This window comes from Aquarana catesbeiana, linkage group LG03 (assembly GCF_042186555.1).
Source record: "Aquarana catesbeiana isolate 2022-GZ linkage group LG03, ASM4218655v1, whole genome shotgun sequence".
Lineage (NCBI taxonomy): Eukaryota > Metazoa > Chordata > Amphibia > Anura > Ranidae > Aquarana > Aquarana catesbeiana.
Window position 1 is genome coordinate 191991807 of NC_133326.1, and position 21505 is coordinate 192013311.

Consider the following 21505-nt stretch of genomic DNA (forward strand, 5'->3'; position numbering starts at 1 on the left):
TCTACAGGTAGCTTTAGCTGAACACTGTGAGGTGGACACACCCCACTAACTTGTAGGTTTAGCAGAACACTGTGAGCAGGACGCACTGCACTAACTGTAAATAGTCTAGCTGCCTGACTGTGGTACTAATAGGATCAAAAGAACATCAGTAATTTTCTTTAAAATACTGTAACAAGACAAGCCTGCCTGTCAGTAAGAAGATAACAGAAACGGATCTAGCTGAACACTGTGAGCAGGACGCACCCCACTAGCTTGTAGGTTTAGCTGAACACTGTGAGGTGGACGCACCCCACTAACTTGTAGGTTTAGCTGAACACTGTGAGCAGGACGCACCCCACTAACTTGTAGGTTTAGCAGAACACTGTGAGCAGGACGCACTGCACTAACTGTAAATAGTCTAGCTGCCTGACTGTGGTACTAATAGGATCAAAAGAACACCAGCAATTTTCTTTAAAATACTGTAACAAGACAAGCCTGCCTGTCAGTAAGAAGATAACAGGAACGGATCTAGCTGAACACTGTGAGCAGGACGCACCCCACTAGCTTGTAGGTTTAGCTGAACACTGTGAGGTGGACGCACCCCACTAACTTGTAGGTTTAGCTGAACACTGTGAGCAGGACACACCCCACTAACTTGTAGGTTTAGCAGAACACTGTGAGCAGGACGCACTGCACTAACTGTAAATAGTCTAGCTGCCTGACTGTGGTACTAATAGGATCAAAAGAACACCAGCAATTTTCTTCAGGTAGCTGTATTTACTGTAACAAGACAAGCCTGCCTGTCAGTAAGAAGATAACAGAAACGGATCTAGCTGAACACTGTGAGCAGGACGCACCCCACTAGCTTGTAGGTTTAGCTGAACACTGTGAGCAGGACACACCCCACTTACTTGTAGGTTTAGCAGAACACTGTGGGCAGGACGCACTGCACTAACTGTAAATAGTCTAGCTGCCTGACTGTGGTACTAATAGGATCAAAAGAACACCAGTAATTTTCTTTAAAATACTGTAACAAGACAAGCCTGCCTGTCAGTAAGAAGATAACAGGAACGGATCTAGCTGAACACTGTGAGCAGGACGCACTGCACTAAATGTAAATAGTCTAGCTGCCTGACTGTGGTACTAATAGGATCAAAAGAACACCAGTAATTTTCTTCAAAATACTGTAACAAGACAAGCCTGCCTGTCAGTAGGAATATAACAGGAACGGATCTAGCTGAACACTGTGAGCAGGACGCACTGCACTAAATGTAAATAGTCTAGAAGATAACAGGAACGGATCTAGCTAAACTGAATACAGTGTATATATATATATATGGAACACCTGGGATGCATATATATACACAATACACTTTAAGTGCAGCTGACTGACTGACTGTCCTGCCTGATCTAGCTAACTCAAATGAAATGACACTGTCTCTCTCTCTCTCTCTAAGCACACCGGAACACACTGCACAGGGCCGCCGTGCAGGCGGCCTTATATAGTGTGGGGCGTGTACTAAATCCCCTGAGCCATAATTGGCCAAAGCCTCCTTGGCTTTGGCCAATTATGGCTCTCTGTTAAGGCGGCGCTGTGATTGGCCAAGCATGCGGGTCATAGTGCATGCTTGGCCAATCATCAGCAAGCAATGCACTGCGATGCCGCAGTGAATTATGGGCCGTGACGCGCCACACGAATTTGACGTGAACGGCCCATATCGTTCGCAATTCGGCGAACGATCGAACATGGGTTCGACTCGAACACGAAGCTCATCCCTAGTCTTGAGGATGGATCACTGGCCAGAGCTTGCACAGTATGCAATTGAGCTACTGGCCTGTCCTGCATCCAGCGTTCTTTCGGAACGCACATTCAGTGCTGCTGGAGGCGTGGTAACCGATCACAGGGTGCGTCTGTCCAACGACTCGGTCGATCGACTAACCTTCATTAAAATGAATCAGTCTTGGATCACCAACAGCTACCAAGCACCTGATGCTGATGTAACCGAATAATTTTTTTTGAAATCTCAGATCCCTTCAAAGACTACCTATGCTGATGCTGAGTGACTATCCCTGAGTAATTATCCTCTTCCTCCTCAATCATCACGCTGATAGCTTGTAAGAACATTTTTGGTCTTGGGTGCCACCACCAGTGCCTAAGGCACAATTTTTCAGCCCCTGTTTAACAGGGGCGTGTAATTACAATTTTTGATGCAATACTTTGCAGCAGGGCTCGTTCCTGCGTTCCAACTAGAGTGTCTGTGAGGGGTTGCAGTGTTGCGGCACCAGCACCAGTGCCTAAGGCCCAATTTTTCAGCCCCTGTTTAACAGGGGCGTGTAATTACAATTTTTGATGCAATACTTTGCAGCAGGGCTCGTTCCTGCGTTCCAACTAGAGTGTCTGTGAGGGGTTGCAGTGTTGTGGCACCAGCACCAGTGCCTAAGGCCCAATTTTTCTGCCCCTGTTTAACAGGGGCGTGTAATTACAATTTTTGATGCAATACTTTGCAGCAGGGCTCGTTCCTGAGTTCCAACTAAAGTGTCTGTGAGGGGTTGCAGTGTTGTGGCACCAGCACCACCACCACCACCACCACAGGCCCAATTTTTCTGCCCCTGTTCAACAGGGCATGTAATTACAATTCTTGATCTAATATTTCACAGCAGGGCCCATTTCTGCACCCACCAAGAGCGAGTGAGGACTTACAGTGTTGTGGCATCAGCACCACCACCACCACCACCAAAGGCCCAGTTTTTCTGCCCCTGTTCAACAGGGGCATGTAATTACAATTCTTGATCTAATATTTCACAGCAGGGCCCTGTGAGGGCTTACGTTGTTGTGGCCACAACAACACCTAAGGCCCAAATTTCTTCTGAGTATATAGGGCAGGCCCCTACTTTCAAACATCTAACTTACAAACGACTCCTACTTGCAAACGGAAGGAGACAACAGGAAGTGGGATGAAATCTACCCCTAGGAAGGGAAATTCTCTCCTGTAAGAGTTAATATGGGAAAAACATTTCTCCTTTCCACTGATGCTTTCCAATCCTTGTTCCACAAAAAAACCCAATCCTCAAAAAACATTTGTCATTGGGACAAAAAGTGAGGTGAAATCTTCTAAAGAGGAGGAAAGACAGCAAAACAAATGTCAAAGGGGTGATAACCCTTCCCTATGTTTTCCAAAAAGCTTAAAAAAGATATTTTGGCTGGAGCTAAACACGTTAAAAATGTACCCGTTCAAAATGACAAACAGATTCTACTTAACAACAAACCTACAGTCCCTGTCTTGTTTGCACCGCCTGTATACTGCTGTTCAGAGTATATAGGGCCTGGTGGCCCCACACCTTTCCTTATTTTAATTTGGGTGCGGGGTTCCCCTTAATATCCATACAAGACCCAAAGGGCCTGGTAATGGACTGGGGGGTACCGTTTGTCTCACTGATTTTCATCCATATTGCCAGGACCCGACATTACATTAAACCCGCAAGCAGTTTTAAATGAGATTTTTTCGGTGCAGGGACTGTTCTAAACACGGGAAACACGCGCCACTTTACAGGCATACTATAGACACCCCCCAGGTACGATATTTAAAGGAATATTTCACTTTTTTTTTTTACTTTAAGCATCATTAAAATCACTGCTCCCGAAAAAACGGCCGTTTTTAAAAGTTTTTTTTGCATTGATACATGTCCCCTGGGGTAGGACCCGGGTCCCCAAACCCTTTTTAGGACAATACCATGCAAATTAGCCTTTAAAATGAGCACTTTTGATTTCGAACGTTCGAGTCCCATAGACGTCAATGGGGTTCTAACGTTCGTGCAAACTTTCGGTCCGTTCGCAGGTTCTGGTGCGAACCGAACCGGGGGTGTTCGGCTCATCCCTAGACGCGGGCACCGGGGACGGGGCCGAGTCCTGCTGTCTGTGTCAATAGATGCAACAGCAGGACACAGGAGCGAGCCCACACGGGTGTCCCGAAGGGGAGCGCTTCTCCAACAAGGCACTCGAGAAGCGGAGGAGCCACGAGCGCCACTGAGGGACCCCAGAAGAGGAGGATCGGTGCCACTCTGTGCAGAACCAACTGCAGAGAGGAGGGAAGTATGACATGTTTGTTATTTAAAAAAAAAAAACAAAAAAAACTACTACTACTGTGCTATTGTAAGTATATGTCTTGGGTTGTCTATAATATGTTCCATCTTTAGTTGGCCCATATGAAATGTAGGTTTATGGTAATTATATCTTCAATTACTTTTATAAGGGCTGGTATATACTATATATTACACACTGGGAGAATTCTTAACACAGAATAAGGACTTTTTAGCCCCTATGTCCACCCACCAGGCTTAAACCGCATGTGGACATGCCGCCATGTTGTATGTGAGAGCTATATTATTATTATACAGGATTTATATAATGCCAACAGTTTGCGCAGAGCAGTGGCGGAACTACCGCCATAGCGACCCACGCAGGCGCTATGGGGCCCGCAGCCGAGTGGGGCCCGGCAGAGACGGCTCTCTAATTAGGCTAATTGAAGAGCCGCCTCTACTGAAAAATGTCACTGTGGGCGCGGCGTTAAGCTCCGGCCAGCAGCGGGTTGCCTGTGAGCTCCACGGCCACGCAGTGGAGAGAGGGGTCGGAGCATGGCTGTCTTGGGGAGGAGGTGGGGCCAGCACTGTGTTGTCTTAGGGAGGAGAAGGGGAGGAGATTCCAGCAGTCTGAGCACAATTCCTTCTGCTCCAGGGACACAGATCGTGCCCCCCCAGGCGTCATCCCCCCATCACTGGAGTGCTCAGTGGAGCGGTCCCCGCACACCCTGGAGGTGGCATCTGGCTGACGAAGAGAGGAAGAGGAAGGTACCACGGGGGAGGCCTCACGAGCACTGTATGGAGCTGATCCAACGGAAGGGAAAGTAGGAGAGAAGAGGCCTCTGGGCTGCCCCTCTCTTGGGCTGTCAATCAGTGGGGGGGAATCAGGGGCTCCAGCTGCAGGGAGAGGCAAAGCTACCACCATGCCACAACCTTTTCTGCAGCCAGCGACCACCAACATTTTTTTTTGTCTTTTATGAGAGAGAGCCACCCCCCATCCATGTTCCTGCAGCATCCCTCAGCCACAGCCAGAGACTGGTCTTTATATCCACCCCTGCCCCCATCCCCCCCACTCCATTCCTCCTGATCATGTGTCACTAACAGTAAGGACAGCTCAGTCCTGTGCAAGTGTCCCAGTGTGTCCACCTGTGATTGGCAGCCCCTGACCCCTCCCTCCACCCTGCCCTTACCCCTGCCTATGCAGGGCTCCACTGGGGGGGTTGGGAGGTCCCAGTCCAGGGCTGATCCTCTGCCATGGTGGGTCGGATGCTCCGCATCCAGCGCTGGCACTACCTGCTGATTGGCTTCTCCGTTGCTACCTCCCTCACTGACACCAGCACCAAGATAGAGAACACTGACACCAGCACTGAGATAAAAAGCACCGACACCAGCACCGAGATAGAGGACACTGACACCAGCACCGAGATAGAGGACACTGACACCAGCACTGAGTTAGAGAGCACTGACCCCTGCACTGAGATAAGGGAACACTGACACCAGCACTGAGATAGAGAGCACTGAGATAGAGAGCACTGACCCCAGCACTGAGATAGAGAGCACTAACCTCAGCACTTTAAAGCTCTTAATATATTTAATTTATACAGTTATTTTTTTTTATCGCTTGAATTATTTTTCCCATTATGGGCGTGAGTAGGGCCTCAAGTCTAGGTTTTGCCTAAGGCCTCACAAAGCCTGGAGCCACCTCTGGCCCGGCCCGGTGAGGAATGTAAGTTTACTGTTAAGCCTCCCGGTTCAGCCGTGTCCCGACACACGCAGCCGCATACAGCAGGAGCAGAGAGCAGAGTGGGCGGGAGCAGAGTAGGCGAGGCAGAACGCTCGAGCGCGCCTATGAAGGGACATCGTTTTCAGCACATGAGGAGGCTCTGGAGTCTGGACAGGAGGTAGGAAGGGAGGGGGAGACTGTCATCTGGTTTGCTATTTTTGTGAAGAAAATGTTTGCTATATTTTTTCATTAGGATAATTTCGGCACAAAGAGAGGGGGAGCAATGCCAGGTTCAAGGGTGCAGAATTCTGAGGCTTCTTTAGAGAGATTTAACATCACTTTCTGCCCTGCTGAAAAAATTTTTACAGACAGGAAGTGCGGGGAAATTATTTGAATGGAGCCTGGATTGATGTACAAACCTAACTGAAGTCCTTATCCTTCCCTAATCTATGCAAAACTTGGAAAAAACTTTTTTGACTTTACTTACACTAAATTGTACTGAATGTAACCTGTAGATTTTATTGGCAGTGTTTTTGTTTTGTTGTTTGAAATTGATATAAGCTGTTGCCTGAGTACTGTGCCACATGAGTGTGGTAATCTGTTGTTCAATGGCATTAGTTCATTTTTTTGTGGGGGGGGACTGTTTGCAGGGGGGGGGGGGGGGGCATAAAAAATTTTGCTATGGGGCCCTGTGATTTCTAGTTACGCCCCTGGTGCAGAGCTTTACAACATGGGGGCAGACAGTACACTTACAATAGAAATCAATACAGAGAGATCAGAGGGCCCTGCTAGTTAGAGCTTACAATCTAGAAGGAAGGGTCAAGTGGAACAAAAGGTAATAACTGTGGGGGATGAGCTGACAGAGAAAATTAAAATTAAGTTGTTAGGTGTGGGTAGGATAGGCTTCTCTGAAGAGAAGGGTTTTCAGGGATTGTCTAAAAGCTGATATAGTAGAAAATAATCAGACATAGGATTGGAGAGGCTTTGGAATAGTCCTGGAGGCAAGCATGGGAGGAGGTGACGAGGAAGCTAGAGAGCAGGAGGTCTTGAGAGGAACGAAGAGAAGGAATAGGTTGGTATTTAGAGACTAGGCTAGTGATGTAGCTGTGGCCTAAATTGTGGATGGCTTTGTAAGTATTTGTTAGTATTTTGAATTGGTAGGATTGACAGAGAGGATTAACAGACACAGAGCGATTGGTAAGGTGGATGAGTCTGGCAGCAGCATTCATAATGGATTGAAGGGGTGATAGACTATGTAGAGGTAAGCCAATGAGAAGGGATTTGCAGGAGTTGAGGCGAGTGATGACCAGGGAGTGAATTAAGAGCTTTGTTGTGTCATCAGATAGAAAGGGGTGTATTTTGGAGATGTTGCAGAGGTTGAGGCGGCAAGATTTGGACAGTGAATTGACTTGGGGCTTAAAGGAGAGTTCAGAGTCCACGACTACACCTAGAACCTTGGCATGTGAGGATGGGCTTATAGTTGAGCCATCAATTTTGACAGAGAGATCAGGGGAAGGGGCACATGGGGGAGGAAGAATTATAATTTCGGTTTTGGATAGATTGAGTTTGAGGAAGTGGTCTGACATCCAGACTGATATGTCTGTTAGTAAATTAGTGATACGTGAGGAGATGGAGGGAGTGAGCTGAGGGGTAGAGAAATAGATTTGGGAGTCGTCAGGGTAGAGGTGGTATTGGAAGCCATGGGAGGCTATCAGCTGACCCAGGGAGGAGGTGTAGATTGAAAATAGGAGAGGTCCAAGAACAGAATCTTGGGGGACCCCAACAGAGAAAGGAAGAGGAGAGGAGGAAGTAGAGTTATAAGAAAGCTAAAGGTGCGGTTGGATAAGTAGGAAGAGAACCAGCGAAGAGTACAGTCATGGAGACCAAAGGGGTGGAGTTTTTTGAGGAGGAGGACGTGGTCAGCCGTATCAAAGGCAGTAGAGAAGTCCAGGAGTAGGAGTACAGAATAGTGTTCATTGGTTTTGGCCGTTAGTAGATTGTTTGTTAGGAGAGCAGTTTCTGTGGAGTGTTGAGGACGAAATCCAGACTAAAGGGGATCAAGGTAGCTATTATTAGCAAGGCGGCCACTCAGTCAGTTGTAGACCAGATGTTCAAGGAGTTTGGATAAAAAAGGGCAGCAAGGAGATGGGGTGTAGGTTGTTAAGATTGGATGGGTCCAGTGAGGGCTTTTTAAGTGGGTTGGGGGAAGTGGGTGTGGGTTGGGGGGATTTCTGTGTCCTACCATGCACCACCGCTATTCCTTCCCCTCATGGGGCCCTCCCGTGTTTCCCTGTCATGTCCCCCTCTCCCCCTGGGTTGCCGGGTGGGATACGGATCCCCCAATCTGGGTCACCTATCCTGCGCTGCTGTTGGCTGTATGGACACCCAAGGGCAGCACATCACTCAGTGCTAGCCCGCCCCCTGCTCTCGTCCCGGCTGTGCATTTTCCACCTTTCACCCGCCCTCTACCATCTGGTGCCCTGGTTCTGGTTCGCTGTCTTTTCGACCTATGTGTTGATTGACAGCCTTTCCATCGAACCCTCCCGAGCCTCGGTGACACTCCGACACGTGATTCTGTGTTTTTCCCGCATTGCACTATGGGCCTTGTAGGCTTCATGGGTGCCTTTGCGGGCACATGCGTAAGAGCCTCTTTCGTCCGCTCACTGATCGGTTCAGGTGTGGGGGGCATATATAAGCCAGCCCGTCCACACACTTCCCTACTGGACATCAGAGGCGCCTGTTTTTGTTTCAGTTCATGCTCCAGGTATGTTCGTTCACACTTTTTGCTTGGTCTCCCTTTCCACCAGCCATTCACTGCTCTGACATGACGCTTATCCTTGACCTCACACTTTTGTTGAACACAGGCTTTTCAACCTGCTGCCGAGTGTCACCACTCTCATTCAATCTTTGGTGATTCCCACAACCCCCTGGGGGTATTTGGCGGTCTTAAAGTCTTTTTGTCTTTCCTTAAATCATCTAGGTAAACCCAATGTTTCCACTCTGGTTATACATGCTTTAATCATGCTCATTTCCATTGATATTCAGCTATTTATGCCCTGCATCTAATTATCCCCTGTCCTCTCTCCCTTCCCTCTCTTTATAGCAATATATATTGGAACGTTTTCGTCGATTTTTCAATCTAATCTTTTTGTCATACATCTATCAGGCGCCTCTGCGGTCATACTGATTTTATCCTATAAATGTAAGTTATTGATGCTATGTTAGCCCCCCCCCGTCTGGGATAATGTCTATCCCAACATTGTCCTGTGATTAAACATTGTACTAATATCCATACTTCTGATTGCTAGGTCTTTGTCTACCCCCTACAGCCATAAATGCGGTACAGTTTCCGTGACCACTATTTGGGGTGTCTTCCCCTGCTTTGGACCCCCCTTGGGAGCTGGGAGGTATGTACTTGGATTGGCGGATTGGGTTTACCATTTGGGGTACATTACTATGTCATGCATTCATTAGCATTAAATTTACCCAATATGTATATAATGTATAATTTGTACTATTTATCTTATGGATTTTTTCTGTTTCTCTACCTAGAACTTTCCAAATTTGGCACAGGCTTATATCATTTCCCTGAGGAAGCCAATGCTTTGGCGAAACATGTAGGAATTGATTACCTGTATTATTGGCCTTTCAACACCTAAGGCCTATTTCGTCTTATTTCCCCTTTTTCCTAAATTGTATTTTCATGTACCGCATTGTTTATATTTTTGTATGCATGTGAACTTCTTGTTATTTGTTGATATATGTAAATAAAGTATAATGTCAATTTTAATACTCAGTGTTAATCTCTACCTATTGGCACCGTTATACTCCCCCTTTACCTCTATCTACCATTTTTCTACTTATTGGGATAAGGTGCCGTGTTCCCTTGAGGTTTTTCCAGCCATACCCTATTTTTTCTGGCTTTTTAAGTATGGAGCTGACAAGTGCATGTTTTAGGGAGTTGGGGAAGATGCCAGAAGAGAGGGAGAGATTGAAGATGTGGGTTAGAGAGTGTAGAATAGAGCCAGAGGGTGAACGTAGCATTTGCGAGGGAACAGGATCCAGAGGGCAGGTGGCAAGCTGGACATTAGCAAGTAGTTTAGTAATCTCGTCTATAGTGGTGGGGTTGAAAGAGGGAAGTAATGATTGTACCTGTGGGCATGAAGTGTAAAGTGTGGAGTGTATTTGAACAGTAGAGATCTCCTCGCGAATTGTATAAATGGCAAAGTAGAGAGTTGAAGGTAGAGAAGAGTTGACGGGGATGGGAAGATAAGTTGCTAATGAGAGTGATAAAATAGGTCTGCTTGGCAGTGAGGAGGCTGGAATTGTATTTTTGGAGGGCAGATTTATATTGGTTGAAATCTTTCTGAGACTTAGTCTTTAGCCACAGGCACTCAAGAGCACGACAATGTTTTTTCACACTTCTAGTATCTGTTTGCCAAGGTTGAAGGGGTCGATATCATTCTTGTATTCTGTAAGTGGAATGTGATATATGTATATAATTAGTAATGTATGTCTATTAATTTATTAGAATATTATACCCCATTAATTATGGTCCTGAAGAAGCTACGCAGTGAGTGAAACATGTTGACCATTGAATAAGGACCTACTTACCATCATTTACTTACCATAGAACTTATTGCATGATATAGAGTTCCTTTTTTTGTGGTCCAATTGGGGTATAGTTATCTTACTGGCCTTAAAAACTGTATGTTTTTAAGATCTGTATACGCAGTGGTGTTTTTTACTGTTGAGAGTAAATAAAGATTCTTTATTTTATTAAAATTACTGTGTAATGTGGGTGCCATTAAAGTCCATATCATGGCAGAATATACTGTACAGTATTTCTGCTCGAATCTGCTTATAGCTGTATTAGTGCACTTGTTACAAAAACAAGTACTGTCCGTTATACACAAATTATTATTACTGCTTGGATCTTGAAGAAGGGGTCCCCCCCCCCCCCCCGAAAGCTTATCCTGAAAATTTGGATGTTAATGCAAATAAAGAAAGTATGATTGACAATACTTACCTGTTTTTAGAGACTCCTATGAAATGTATGATCAGACATAAAACAAGATATAACGAATATGCAGCTAAAACTAGACAGAAAACAATGCACCAAATCTTATTTCCTGGCGTCAGACTGATGTGCTGCGGTTTGCAGCACAGGTGTATCCACAACACAGCAATAGACTTCTATACTAGTTTTTTCTAGACCATTGCCCAGAGCGGGTAAGTATAACATATTTCTTATTTTACTTAAACTTTAAGTGGTAATCCTTTCTTTGACAGTTGTCGCTACAGCAAGTTTCCCATTTGAAATATTTCCTATTCATTGCCGTTCCAGGGAAACTCAGAATGTTGGCATTTCCAACTAGGGCAAATAGAGAGGGTGAATCCCCTGTATTGGGGACACCGAAAAAGACTTCCCTACCTTTTTTTTTTCTAGATCCACACTAAATGGACAAAAACCTATAACTTACTAGATGAAATAAAGCTGAACTCTGGGTTAAGTGGGTTAGATACTCTTCTTGCCTTGGAGCAAAGGAAAAAGCAACAATACTTATAAAAGAAGCCAGAGCATGTGAGGAATTCCAGCTTATTCCTCTACCCTAAACAAAACAAATATTTCATCCTTGAAAAGAGCGAGACCCAAGGCAAGGCTTGTTTTTTTCACTTAGCCCTAAGGCAAGAAAACCACTGAAGAGCACCAGTGTTTTGTGAGTGACTTTATGAATTTGTACCTCATATAAGCTACCTCTGTAAGAGAGTAAATATTTATGAGGGCATGAATTTCACTATCTGGGTTTCAATAATTCAGGTAATACAACAGCAGCAAGAGAAAATGCAATTAGGAAAGAAGAGATATTCAAAAAAAGGAAAAAACTCTAGCACCGCCGATACCTACTTTTCCTTATCTCAGCGCTATGGTGTTTAAGTTTCAAGCGCAGGCACAGTGTAAAATATTACAACACTTATTTCACATATCATGTGTATATCAGCAGCCGCTTAAACAGAAAAACAATTCCTCTCATAAGATAAAAACTTCCCAATACTACTGTATCAAGTAGGGAAGGGCTGTCTGTTCAGGTCGAACATGAGTTCGACTCGAACATTGGCTGTTCGCCCGTTCGCCGAGTAGCGAACAATTTGGGGTGTCTATAAGTCAAAAAGTCTATGGGAGAAATCAAAAGTGCTAATTTTAAAGATTAATATGCAAGCTATTGTCATAAAAAGTGTTTGGGGCCCTGGGTGCTGTCCCAGGGGACATGTATCAATGCAAAAAAAAGTTCCAGTTTTTTCAGGAGCAGTGATTTTAATAATGCTTAAAGTGAAACAATAAAAGTGAAATATTCCTTTAAATTTCGTACCTGGGGGGGGTTCTATAGTATGCCTGTAAAGTGGTGCATGTTTCCCGTGTTTACAACAGTCCGAGAGCAAAATTACATTTAAAAGTCATTTAAAAAAAGTAATTTAAAAGTACTAGCGGTAGCGCCGGCAGCTATAATGAATTGAAAATGTATAAAAACCTTGTGCCAAAAATAGTGTAAAATTGACTAATTAAAGCGGGGGTCCACCTATCTATCGTTTTTTTTTGTTTGAGTTCATTCACAAACTTTTCTTCTCAGCATTACATACTCACATATTGTGTGTAATATGTCCGCCTGTGTCAGATTTTGTCGGAAAGAATAACTTATATTATTCACTGCAGGCGGTTTCCATCTTCATTGTGGGCATTTGAAGCCCACAAGCATTTATTTCCTGGATGTGGTGAATGCTGTGCTCCCAGCATTCACTGCTCGTTCCCGCACATGCTCAGTGGCATCCTGGGAAGCCTGCGACTAGCTCCCAGGAGTCTGGGAGAGGCTAGAAACACGCCTACTCCCACGGGAGGAGAACCAGGAAGTGCAAAGAAGAATAGAAAAATAAAAGGTAATTACGGCGATTTAATTTTTTTTAAATGGCATGTCAGCATCTAGGCAAGGAAGAGAATACATACAGATATTGTTCAAAATTTGGGTGGAACCCCACTTTAAGTGTAAGCTGCTAACCCCCTAAACTAGATGAAAATTCTAGTGCAAGTGAAAAAGTAAACTGTGGGGGGCGATAGGTCTATATAAAAGGTGAACTAAATGACACTTAAATTGTTATATTCAAATGTATGGAAAAACACAACAGTGTACCATGCAAAAATGCTATATGAGTATATAGACTATATACCACAAGTGCATATGCCAAAAGGATGACAACCGTATGATCCCTGCATATAGAGTAAAATGTTTTCTTAGTGACAACAAAGGTGAAAACCAAAAAAAAAAATAATATAGAAAAAATTGTATGAATAAAAATAGTCCACATGCAATTGGAAAATAATAAACAAATCAATATAAATATAAATGAATCTTCCACTACTACAAGACATATGAATCAAAAAAAGTGGATCTTCCTCTGTGTAGTTGCACAACCTCCACCAGCTGTAGTAAACACCCAAAGTGCTCAGAAAGTGGATGTCCGCTTACCAGAAGATGTTGACCTTTTTAATTAAAAAAGGTCAATAATAGCCTTTGCAAGATTTGGCTTGCTGCCATGGTATGGATAAGCCTTGTAGGTGACCTGTTCCCCTCCCCCAGTGTGATGTCAAGGAATATAAGGAAGGATACAAAATGGACCAAAATAGTGTAATCCCATTTATTTAAAAACGATTAAAAACACACAAAGCCAAATGGCTGCTTACATTTAAGAGTGCCCTCGCCCGGCACTGAGGCTGAGCCGCTCGTAAAATCTGTGGACTCCGCTGTGCGAGTGGTAGCTGGCGTGCGCTTCACCAATAGCTGCCAGCAACCACAGACACCAGTTAGAGGGATAGAGATTGCGTAACCAAGCACGCCTCGACGTACGTTTCGATACGTACTCCTGAAGACGGGAATCGAAACGTAGAGGCCTCATCCCCACAACCCTTGCCCGGTGGTTGTGGGGGTATGCGGGCAGGGGGCTTATCAGAACCAAGGGGACCCCCACCTACCATTTCACAAAAAAAGTGTCAAAAATGTTAAAAAAGACAAGAGACGTTTTTTGACAATCCCTTTATTAATGTCTTCTTCTTTCCCCGCTTCTTCTTCCATCTTCTTCTAGTCACACAGCAGGAACCTCTCATGGATGCGGACGAAGCGGGGAAGAAGAAGCCGGAGGAAGATGTGGAAGAGGAGACCGAAGGAAGAAGCAGAGGATTGGAGGAAGAAGAGGAAGAAGCGAGGGAAGAAAAAGACGGAGGAAGAAAAACGAATGAAGACCAGAAGAAGATGGAAGAAGAACCGGGGAAAGACATATAATAATATAATAAAGGAGTTGTCAAAAACTGTCTCTTGTCTTTTTTAACATTTTTGACACTTTTTTTGTGAAATAGTAGGGGGGTAGGGGGGTACATTTGTACCCCATTACCATTTCCAGATTCTGATAAGCCCCCGCCCGCAGACCCCCACAACCACCGGGCAAGGGTTGTGGGGATGAGGCCCTTGTCCCCATCAACATTGGGACATCCTCCCCGTGTTGAGGGCATGGGCCTGGTACAGTTCAGGAGGGGGGGCGCTCTCTCATCCCCCCCTCTTTTCCTGCAGCCTGCCAGGTTGCGTGCTCGGATAAGGGTCTGGTATGGATTTTGAGGGGGACCCCCACGCCATTTTTTTTATTTTGGTGCGTGGTTCCCCTCTATATCCATACCAGACCTGAAGGGCCTGGTATTGAATTTGGGGGAACCCCCATGCATTTATTTAAAAATTTTGGTTCAGGGTTCCCCTTAATATTCATACCAGACCCATAGGGCCTGGTAATGCACTGTGGGGGAACCCCAAGCCGTTTTTTTTCAATGACTTTTATGATTATTGCAGAGACCCGATAATTCGTTATAGCTGCCGGCGTTACCGCTAGTACTTTTAAATGACTTTTTTTTTTCCTTTTAGAAATGTCATTTTGCTCTCGGACTGTTGTAAACACGGGAAACATGCACCACTTTACAGGCATACTATAGACACCCTCCAGGTACAAAATTTAAAGGAATATTACACTTTTATTGATTCACTTTAAGCATTATTAAAATCACTGATCGGAGGAGTCTCAATAAAAGTTTAAACGTAACTAGACTATGTGGAGTTTTTCTTCTCATGTTTACGGTACCTGTGGATTTCGTTTGAGGCTCTGATTTGAGGACACCATGCGGAGGTAGCATCTGGATATCCGTTGAGGCTGATATATTTCAATGGTTCGGTGAGTTTAAACCCCAGAGGGGAGTGTGACACCCTGTCTTGAGGAATTTGGTGAAAGGTGCACGTTTTACAGAAAATTAAGATCACCATCTGTGTCTACTTTGGACTCTTTCTCATTGCCACTTGCTACCCCTATTGTTTATTTTTGTTCACTTATGCTGAGAGACATTTGTTAGCTAGTCACATTAAATATTGACAGGAGCACTGCTTTTGATGAATTGCTTGATACCATAGTATTGGGAAGTTTTTATCTTATGAGTAGGATAGAAGGGAAACAATATAAAAAAACTTGGTTCATGCCATATAGATATGTTGAAACTTCTTACTGTTTTAAGATTTTTCATGCCGGACACGTCAATGAATGAAACTGCTCCAAAGTCAAGAATTAGAGTATGGAGTTCAACCTTGGGCACTTCAATGTTGTGTGGAAGCTCAGACTTCCAGTCTATAGTAAATGGAAGGTCATCAGTGTTGATGGGATTGTTCAGTTCCTCCACCTTCATATTGTCCAGATCATCATAAGAATCCATGTACTCATAAGATGTGCATAATACACCCTTCTGGAATGCGATGAGATAATACAAAATGACACAAAGCCAAATGTATTGTACATGCACATGAAACATGAAATATAATGCAGGCAGATTTATACATGTTCACAATGCATTAAAGAGGAACTTCACCTATTTTTGAACCTCTTGCCATTCTTATATATGGCCTTAAGAAGTAAAGAAGCAAGTGGTTATTTATCATGGCTGCAGCTGATCCTTGTATAACCACTGCCACCCCTTTGTGTAAAAATAAATAAAAAAAAAAAAGTGTAAAAAAAAGAAATAAGAGTGTAAACAAAAAAAAAGTAAACAAAATAAATGAAAAAAATGTAAACACTTGTCAGGGCTGGGCTCAGCCCTTCCTTCTCAGAGCAGGCCGCTCAGCTGTCAGTTAATTGCCAGCTCTAATCTTTCCACAGTGACTCACCTGATGATGATATCCTGCTCGTCAGTCCTGCTGGCTACTTAAGCTGTTCAGTCCAGATCCTCTCTGCATTCGCCTGGTCAACATATCAGAGACTCTATCCTGTGTACCTGTGAAACACTTCTTGGCTGATGTCCCTTCTGGTTCCTGATCCTGCTTGCTGTTCCACTACGCTGATTCTCAGGTTTCCTGATTTCCTGGTTTGTCCTGAAGTATGCTGATTCTTGGCTCCCCGACGTCCTGGCTTGTCTGACTATCCATTCCGGTTACCGAACTCTGGCTATATTTTGACTACATGCTCTGTTTAATTTTTACTATTATTATTAAACTAGTATGATTTTTACTGCACTTCTATCTCGGTCTGATTCATGGTTTCTGACAGCACTCCCATCTCCCTCTGCTTAATGTGAATGCAGACATGCACCTAGCTCACATGCATATCTAAACAGTAATTGCACCACTTATGTGAGGTATCACCACAAACGTCAGAGTGAGAACAATAATTCTAGTGCAAGAGCTTATGTTTAAGCTAAACAGGTTACTCTTTAAAGGGTTTTAAAGTGTCACTTATGGTAATTTGTTGCCATTTCACAGGCATGCACAGTTTCAAATATTGACATGTTCAGTAACTATTTACTTGATGCAACATCACCTTTTTATATTTTACCAAAAAGATAGGTATTATATTGTGTTTGTGTGCGCTAAAAAACATTTTTAAGTATGTTTTTGTGAATTTTTGCATTTCATAAATGGCTGTGCAAATATCGTGTGACATGAATTGTTCCAGGTTCTTTTGTTTTCAGAAAATATATAATATTTGAGGGTTCTAAGTAACTTTCTAGCAAAAAATGCTGATTTTACTATGTACGTGTCAAAAATTGTTTAGGATGGGATATGATTAAGAAATTAAAGCAGCTTCAAATCCTGTAGCAGCTGGGTTTTAAAAATATGGTACTTACCAGCCCAATGAGTCCAACGCTGTTTTCCCATAGCCGATTCTTCTCACCGCTGAGGGTCCCTGGTGCCATCAACTTGGATCTGGGTGTCACCTTTGACTTCCTGATGAATCATGGCTGGTTCCCTGCTGCGCATGTGCGAGATCATGTGGTGCGGTACCAGTCCTGTAGCCTCTTGCTCAAATGGGATAGGGGTAAGGGTGGGAAGGATGAGCGGTCTTTTCAATTTTGAGTTCAAGTCCGCTTTAAATCACCTTTAAATGACCATTAATGCTTTGGAAATGATGGGTACATTCAGCCAAGTGGATTTGTACACAATTTCATATTTGCCAGGTGTGTTAATTTTATTTGACACTTAAGGGCATATTTATAAAGTAGTGAATGTGCCATCAATCACTGTAATCTAAATCGAATGCACCAGGAAGATTCACCTGCAGCAAATGTTTACTGCATTTCACATTCAATGCTTTTTAAATACATCCCTTAGTATTAGCTCCAGAGTTATTTTTGAATCACAGTCCATGCAAACCCAAGTAATTTGGAAATGTTGCTTTAGAGTTATCGCCACTTAAATTAAACAAACATAGGCCAGAATAGACAGTAGACAGACAGACTTACTGGTGAAAACTGCAGGATTCCTTTATTAAGTAACTTTCTAATTTTTCTCAAAGCCTTATTCCGTTTGTGCAGAACTCTCACTGGATTAAATCCAACCTGTGCAGTCCAAGCATATCATGAAATAATTCAAAGAAAAAACAAACAAATAAAACATTTTATATAAATTCGGTATATATTGCCATTTGTGACAAACCAATGCAAACTTACAGCGGAGTTGAGCTTATCTTTAAAGAATCCAGAGTTAGCAAAAAAGATAGGCGATGGACATCTGAAGATTTTTATCCCCTCTGGCTCAAAGATCTACCAACAAATGTAGATATTTAATTTCACCCCCTTGTTGCGTGCTAAATAGATAGACAGTTTATAGACAAACAGGTAGAGGCAGAATGAAAACATGTATTGTATATATAGTAACACTCACATCCAAGTAGTCCTTTCTGTTCCTATAAATGTTGCTTTTGCCAACTCTAGCCATGAGTGTACATTTTGGGCTTAAAAGCAAAGAAAAATGTAAGTGTGTGTTATAAATTACCTCTAAATAATATATCATATAAATATATCATGTATGAAAACACGTACAGTAGCTGTATGAAAGACAAAAATGGGCAAATCAATTTTCACAAGCATTTTTTATATATGTTAATACACCTTTTTAGAGTAGATTCTCAGCAATAAGCCATGAGTGCCCTCTAGGTGTGCACATTTCTAAGACATGCTCTTTGGTCCGTTTAGATTTGTATTACCTTGAAAAATCAGTGAAACAGATTGTTGTTGTGGAACTGTAGTTTAACATTATTTTGTACACTTTTTATTTTATTCTTTTTTTTGCTTTATACAAAATGCTTTTACTTTAAATTGTTAAATGTTCATCTATAGTAAGCTGCATTATGGAAATTTTTCTGTAAGCGCAAGTTAGCCCATGTGACTATACAGCTGTACGTGCAGGGTACAGCAGCAATAAAGTGTTGTTTTATATAAATAATTTTAGTTATTGCACATTTTCACTGCCTGTGCCATTGGCATTTTATAAAACATGCTCTATTTTAGGGTTTGTATAATACATGTGCTGCACTTTATAACTTAGTGATATGTGATCAAATTTAAAACATTATAGTAATAAATCAAATAAAACATGAAATAACATACATCAACGTGATGTTATGTCATGTTTAATTTGAATTATTACTGTAATATTACTATATTGTTACCGTAATATTTTGAATTTGATCACATATCACTTCACTATCAAGTTATTAAGCACAGCAAATTTATTATACTACTATCATACTGTTATTGAGTTATTTTTTTAAGTTTGAGCAGCTAGAAAATAGTAACTGTTGCATGGATTTTTGTTTATATTTCACTCTTTTAGGGTTACCATTTATCCCTGTTTCCTGGGGACAGCCCCCATTGTGAGAATTCTGTCACCAGGAAATGGGTGTCCTTGATATTGTTTATACTTTGAATGTCTGCCTCTTGTTTCAGAAGCCCGTGAATAATTGTTTCAGGGCATGTTAAATTGGGGTGTTGAATTTAAATGGGGCTATAGTTCTATGGGTGTGCTTTAAAGGTGTGCATGCCCAGTAGAATGTTCCCAGAGTAAATTCTGAAAATCTGGTAACCCTATACTATATATGCTGTCATTAGTCAAGTTAAACAGTAGACATGTGTGGTGTGTTGGAGTGGGTGGGGTGGGGTGTATGGTGCAGTGTGTATTGGGGCGCAATGCGCAATGTGTTGCATGTAAGATTTATGATTAAAACATAAGGACTAGTAGATATGGATGGTAATTTTAGCACTCATTGCTGAAGAGTTCTCTGCACATCCCTGTAGATAGAAAATATTATTTATTATAGTATATTTCTGTTGAAAGGCAAAGGAAAGTTTGATGTACTTACAACTGTGTTCTAAAAACTACAGTCAGTAGTTCAAATCCAACTCCTACTGCCAGTCCAAGGTCAAGGCCAAGAATGACCGCTGCTGTGAAAGTCACCACCCATACTGACTGTGAGATATGGAAGAAGGGTTGTCACCGAAATGTAATCACACTGGAACATATTTATGTTACAGCACACTGAGAACAACAATTTAAAACATATACATTGGAACAGGAAAGACTAGTAAAGGATAGATAGATCTATTAGGTCTATAAAATAGGCACCCCAATGGCCAACGGGAGTAGCTCCCACTGCATACTGAGAATTTTGCTGCTAATTGCCAGGCAGCAGTTTAGCTATGTCGTGCAGCACAGGAAGCAACAGGTCTCAATGTAAGAAACTGTACAGATTCACAAATAACAATTTTATTAGGAAACTGTGTACAGTGAGACATGATGCTAAACATACAGGAAAATGTATTTGGGTTTTACACATACTTAGCGTACTTAAGTACAAATTTTTTTTTTTTATGTATTTTGGATAGATCCATCTACCAAAAAACGTTTTTTTTTTTTTTTTCGGACTTTATTGGTACCAGAGAGAGATGGTCACACAAGTATTATAAAATTAATCCTCACAGATGGTGGTACATGGATGCTGGGTGTTCTAAGATATTTGCCAGTTGGGGGCCTCTACTACACCTGCAATTTTGAAAGTCCCCTTCTTCCTCCCCTTTTTTTCCTGCCACAGATTCTCAATTGGATTTAAGTCTGGACTTTGACAGGCCATTCTAAAGCCTCGTACACTCGATCGGATTGTTGGCCAACAGAGCGTCAGACTTTTGTCCGAAGGGCGTGTGCCGGGAACTTGTCTTGCATACAAACGGTACACAATTGTCGGCCAACAAACACTAACGTAGTGATGCACTACGTGGAATTTAAGCTCTTGTGCACCACCCTTTGGGCAACTTCTGCTAATGTCGTGTTTGGTGAGCCTTGATTCCGAGCATGCATGTCTGTACTTTGGACTTTTGCGTGATGGACTTGTGTACACACGATATGAAAATCTGACAACAGACCGTTGTCTGCTGAAAATTTACTAGCCTGCCATCCAACATTTGTTGGCAGAAAGGTGGACAACAATTGTCTGACGGAGCGTACTAACGGTCGGATTTTAGGCAAACAGTCTGTCATCACACAATTCCCTGCCGAAAAATCAGATCGTGTGTACGAGGCTTAACACATGAATATGCTTTGATCTAAATCATTCCATTGTAGCTCTGGCTGTATATTTAGGGTCGTTGTCCTGCTGGAAGGTGACCCTCCGCCCCAGTCTCAAGTCTTTTGCAGACTCTAACAGGTCTTCTTCTAAGATTGCCCTGTATTTGGAGCCAGCCATCTTTCCATCAACTCTGACCATCTCCCCTGTCCCTGCTGAAGAAAAGCATCCCCACAACATGATGCTGCCACCACCATTTTTTACAGTAGGGATGGTGTGTTCAGGGTGATGTGCAGTGTTAGTTTTCTGCCACACATAGCGTTTATTTTCATGCCAAAAAGTTCAATTTTGGTCTCATCGGACCAGAGCACCTACTTCTACATGTTTTCTGTGTCCCCCACATGGCTTCTCGCAAACTGCAAACAAGACTTCTTTTGACTTTCTTTTAACAATGGCTTTCTTCTTGCCACCCTTCCATAAATGCCAGATTTGTGGACCGATTCTCCCACCTGAGCTGTGGATCTCTGCAGCTCCTCCAGAGTTACCATGGGCCTCTTGGCTGCTTCTCTGATTAATGCTCTCCTTGCCTGGCCTGTCAGTTTAGGTGGACGGCCATATCTTGGTAGGTTTGCAGTTGTGCCATACTCTTTCCATTTTCAGATGATGGATTGAACAGTTTTTTTTAATAAACTAACCCTGCTTTAAACTTCTCCACAACTTTATCTCTGACCTGTCTGGTGTGTTCCTTGGCCTTCATGATGCTGTTTGTTCACTAAGGTTCTCTAACAAACCTCTAAGGCTCGGTTCACACAGGGACGACTT

General features: G+C 42.9%; 1 protein-coding gene across 1 annotated transcript in view; it reads right to left on the reverse strand.

The window, feature by feature from the left end:
* LOC141131883 (chloride anion exchanger-like) overlaps positions 1-21505 on the reverse strand; it is a 134153-nt gene that overhangs the window by 43128 nt on the left and 69520 nt on the right. Inside the window, exons 12-16 of the mRNA XM_073619673.1 lie at positions 19487-19589; positions 18010-18079; positions 17796-17888; positions 17589-17684; positions 15366-15599 (exon numbers count right to left, since the gene is read on the reverse strand). Coding sequence (XP_073475774.1) covers positions 15366-15599; positions 17589-17684; positions 17796-17888; positions 18010-18079; positions 19487-19589 — 596 coding nt within the window. The remainder of the gene's footprint in view (positions 1-15365; positions 15600-17588; positions 17685-17795; positions 17889-18009; positions 18080-19486; positions 19590-21505) is intronic.